This window comes from Macrobrachium nipponense, chromosome 12 (assembly GCF_015104395.2).
Source record: "Macrobrachium nipponense isolate FS-2020 chromosome 12, ASM1510439v2, whole genome shotgun sequence".
Taxonomy (NCBI): Eukaryota; Metazoa; Arthropoda; class Malacostraca; order Decapoda; family Palaemonidae; genus Macrobrachium; species Macrobrachium nipponense.
The window spans coordinates 45,941,737-45,945,531 of record NC_087205.1 but is presented as its reverse complement, the minus strand read 5'-3'; the positions used below and the strand labels follow the sequence as shown (position 1 = coordinate 45,945,531).

At 38.1% G+C, this 3,795-nt stretch overlaps 1 protein-coding gene across 1 annotated transcript in view; it reads right to left on the bottom strand.

Moving 5' to 3' along the window:
* Positions 1–418: 418 nt before the first annotated feature.
* Positions 419–3,795, bottom strand: part of LOC135224511 (uncharacterized) — a 475,768-nt gene continuing 472,391 nt past the window's right edge. The window contains exon 17 of the mRNA XM_064263554.1: positions 419–563. Coding sequence (XP_064119624.1) covers positions 493–563 — 71 coding nt within the window. The 3' untranslated portion in view covers positions 419–492. The remainder of the gene's footprint in view (positions 564–3,795) is intronic.

Genomic DNA, 3,795 nt, shown 5'->3' with positions numbered 1-3,795 from the left:
CAATATTTGAAATGAGATATCTATATTTTCTATGATAATATTTTTACATTTCTATCCTCCCTTGCAATCTTTTTATAATCTGATTCCCTCCTTTTTACCGACACGGCTTTTCTTTACTTGGTTTGGTTTCTCCCGCCAAATCCCTACTACTTCACTGGAGCTTTGCAAAACTCCCTTGACTTTAAGGTCAATGGAGACAAATAAAATATTTCTGCTTGGCCTTTGATAATATTTCAGCCTTCATAGCTGAGGAGGTACATCGTCGTAATTAAAATATTTGTAAGAAAAATAAATTATCATTTCTCCGAGATTCTAAGAACCAAGATTGAACTTGGTCTTGAAAGCTTTAGTCCATACGTTAGATTCTGTTGTAAGATCGTTAAGGTAATAATGAAGACCTCACAGCAATTTGCAACATACTATATTCAGTAAGACATGAAATGCTTCGATCTACCCTTCGCTATCCTTTGAAATCATCGTTTCTTGCCAGCTCTAGTAATCAAAGTCTTTGGAAATTTGTATATCCTGGTAGTCCAGACAATCTTCTTCCTCACACCACACAGCTGAAAAGATAGTAAATATTATTATTGCTTATTATTATTATTATTATTATTATTATTATTATTATTATTATTATTATTATTATTTTATTATTATTTATTAGGGAAAAAACTCTCTATCACGAGAGTATATATAATGTTCTAAAGGTCCACAATAATACAAAGTGGTAAAAAAGTCTTCAAAATTATACACGGACTTTTTACACTTTGTATTATTGTGGAACCTTTAGAACATTTATTATTATTATTAATTATTTTTTTTTTTTTTTTTTTTTTTTTTTAACTCTATCACAGTCCTCCAATTCGACTGGGTGGTATTTATAGTGTGGGGTTCCGGGTTGCATCCTGCCTCCTTAGGAGTCCATCACTTTTCTTACTATTGTGTGCCGTTTCTAGGATCACACTCTTCTGCATGAGTCCTGGAGCTACTTCAGCCTCTAGTTTTTCTAGATTCCTTTTCAGGGATCTTGGGATCGTGCCTAGTGCTCCTATGATTATGGGTACGATTTCCACTGGCATATCCCATATCCTTCTTATTTCTATTTTCAGATCTTGATACTTATCCATTTTTTCCCTCATTTTCTCTTCAAATCTGGTGTCCCTTGGTATTGCGACATCAATGAGTGATACTTTCTTCTTGACTTTGTGAATCAACGTCACGTCTGGTCTATTTGCACGTATCACCCTATCCGTTCTGATACCATAGTCCCAGAGGATCTTTGCGTGATCGTTTTCTATCACTCCCTCAGGTTGGTGCTCGTACCACTTATTACTGCAAGGTAGCTGATGTTTCTTGCACAGGCTCCAGTGGAGGGCTTTTGCTACTGAATCATGCCTCTTTTTGTACTGGTTCTGTGCAAGTGCCGAGCATTCACTTGCTATGTGGTTTATGGTTTCATTTTTCATATTGCACTTCCTACATATGGGAGATGTTATTTCCGTCTATCGTTCTTTGAACATATCTGGTTCTTAGGGCCTGATCTTGTGCCGCTGTTATCATTCCTTCAGTTTCCTTCTTTAGCTCTCCCCTCTGTAGCCATTGTCCAATTGTCATCGCTGGCTAGTTCTTTAGTCTGTCTCATGTATTGTCCGTGCATTGGTTTGTTGTGCCAGTCCTCTGTTCTGTCTGTCTTTCTCCTGTCTCTGTATATTTCTGGGTCTTCGTCTACTTTTATTAGTCCTTCTTCCCATGCACTCTTTAGCCACTCGTCTTCACTGGTTTTCAGATATTGCCCCAGTGCTCTGTTCTCAATGTTGACGCAGTCCTCTATACTTAGTAGTCCTCTCCCTCCTTCCTTTCGTGTTATGTATAGTCTGTCCGTATTTGCTCTTGGGTGTAGTGCTTTGTGTATTGTCATATGTTTCCTGGTTTTCTGATCTATGCTGCGGAGTTCTGCCTTCGTCCATTCCACTATTCCTGCTCTGTATCTGATTACTGGCACTGCCCATGTGTTTATGGCTTTTATCATATTTCCGGCGTTGAGTTTTGACTTGAGTATCGCCTTGAGTCTCTGCATATATTCTTTCCTGATCGTGTCCTTCATCTCTTGGTGTTTTATATCCCCTCCTTCCATTATTCCCAGGTATTTGTATCCTGTCTCATCTATGTGTTTGATGTTGCTCCCATCTGGTAGCTTTATCCCTTCAGTTCTCGTTACTTTCCCTTTTTGTATGTTGACTAAGGCGCATTTTTCTATTCCAAACTCAATCCTGATGTCCCAGATACAATGCTTACAGTCTGGATTAGGGTATCTATTTCCTTGATGCTCTTACCATACAGCTTGATGTCGTCCATGAACATCAGATGGTTGATTCTGTTGCCTCTTTTCTTGAGTTGGTACCCGGCATCCATCTTCTGTAGTACTTTTGTCATGGGAATCATGGCTACTACGAAGAGTAGTGGGGACAGTGAGTCGCCCTGGAAGATCCCTCTCCTGATATTAACCTCTAGTCTTATTCCAGAGCTTGTAAGTATTGTATTCCAGTTGCACATTGTATTTTTGAGGAAGCTGATGGTGTTTTCCTCTGCCCCATATATTTTCAGGCATTCTATTAGCCATGTGTGTCGAAGGCTTTCTTATAGTCTATCCATGCCATGCTTAGGTTGGTTTTCCTTCTCCTACTGTTCTTCATTACCATTTTGTCTATCAGGAGCTGGTCTTTTGTGCCCCTACACTTCCTTCTGCAGCCTTTCTGTTGGTGGGGGATGGTGTTTGTCTCCTCTAGGTAGTTATATAGCCTTTCACTGATGATACCTGTTAGTAACTTCCACATTATTGGTAGGCAGGTGATAGGCCTGTAGTTACTGGCTATATTTCCCTTACTCTTGTCTTTTTGTACTAAGGATGTTCTTCCTGTGGTCATCCATTTGGGTGCTTGGTGATTTGAGATACAATGCTGGAGTTGTTCTGCTATTCGTGGGTGTAGGGCCTTGAAGTTTTTGAGCCAGTATCCATGGACTTCATCACTGCGTAATCATAAACAAGACATGAAACTAGATCATGCTGTGCAATGCTTGCAGTAGCCTGGTTTGCGTTTGCATGTCGAATCATTATTATTATTATTATTATTATTATTATTATTATTATTATTATTATTATTATTATTATTATTATTATTATTATTATTTCGGAAAGGAGACCCTCTCGTAGACATGTTTGTTAAAAATAACTGCTGCTTCAGCACTATTAATCTTATAAAGAGTCTTCTCTATCTTTCTGATGACGGCTTTCTCGTTGTTGCTTAGACTGGCGAGCAACGCACCAAAGGGCATGGTAAGATTCGGTTGAGTCATTTGATTTATTATTGCTTATACAATTCTCTCTCTCTCTCTCTCTCGCTCTCTCTCTCTCTCTCAGGAGGAAACGTCGCGTTAGAGAGAGATAGAGAGAGATGAGAGAGAGAGAGAGAATTGTATAAGCAATAATAAATCAAATGACTCAACCGAATCTTACCATGCCCTTTGGTTGTGTTGCTCGCCAGTCTAAGCAACAACGAGAAAGCCGTCATCAGAAAGATAGAGAAGACTCTTTATAAGATTAATAGTGCTGAAGCAGCAGTTATTTTTTACAAAACATATTATTATTATTATTATTATATCTTATAAACTCTATATATGCGTACAATTAGTAAAGAAAAATAAAATCATATTTATACCTCAGAAAAAAAAATTAACTATGATCTCGTAAAATTAATTACTTCGTATGTTACTGCTAGTTTTTAGCGTGTTGGGGGT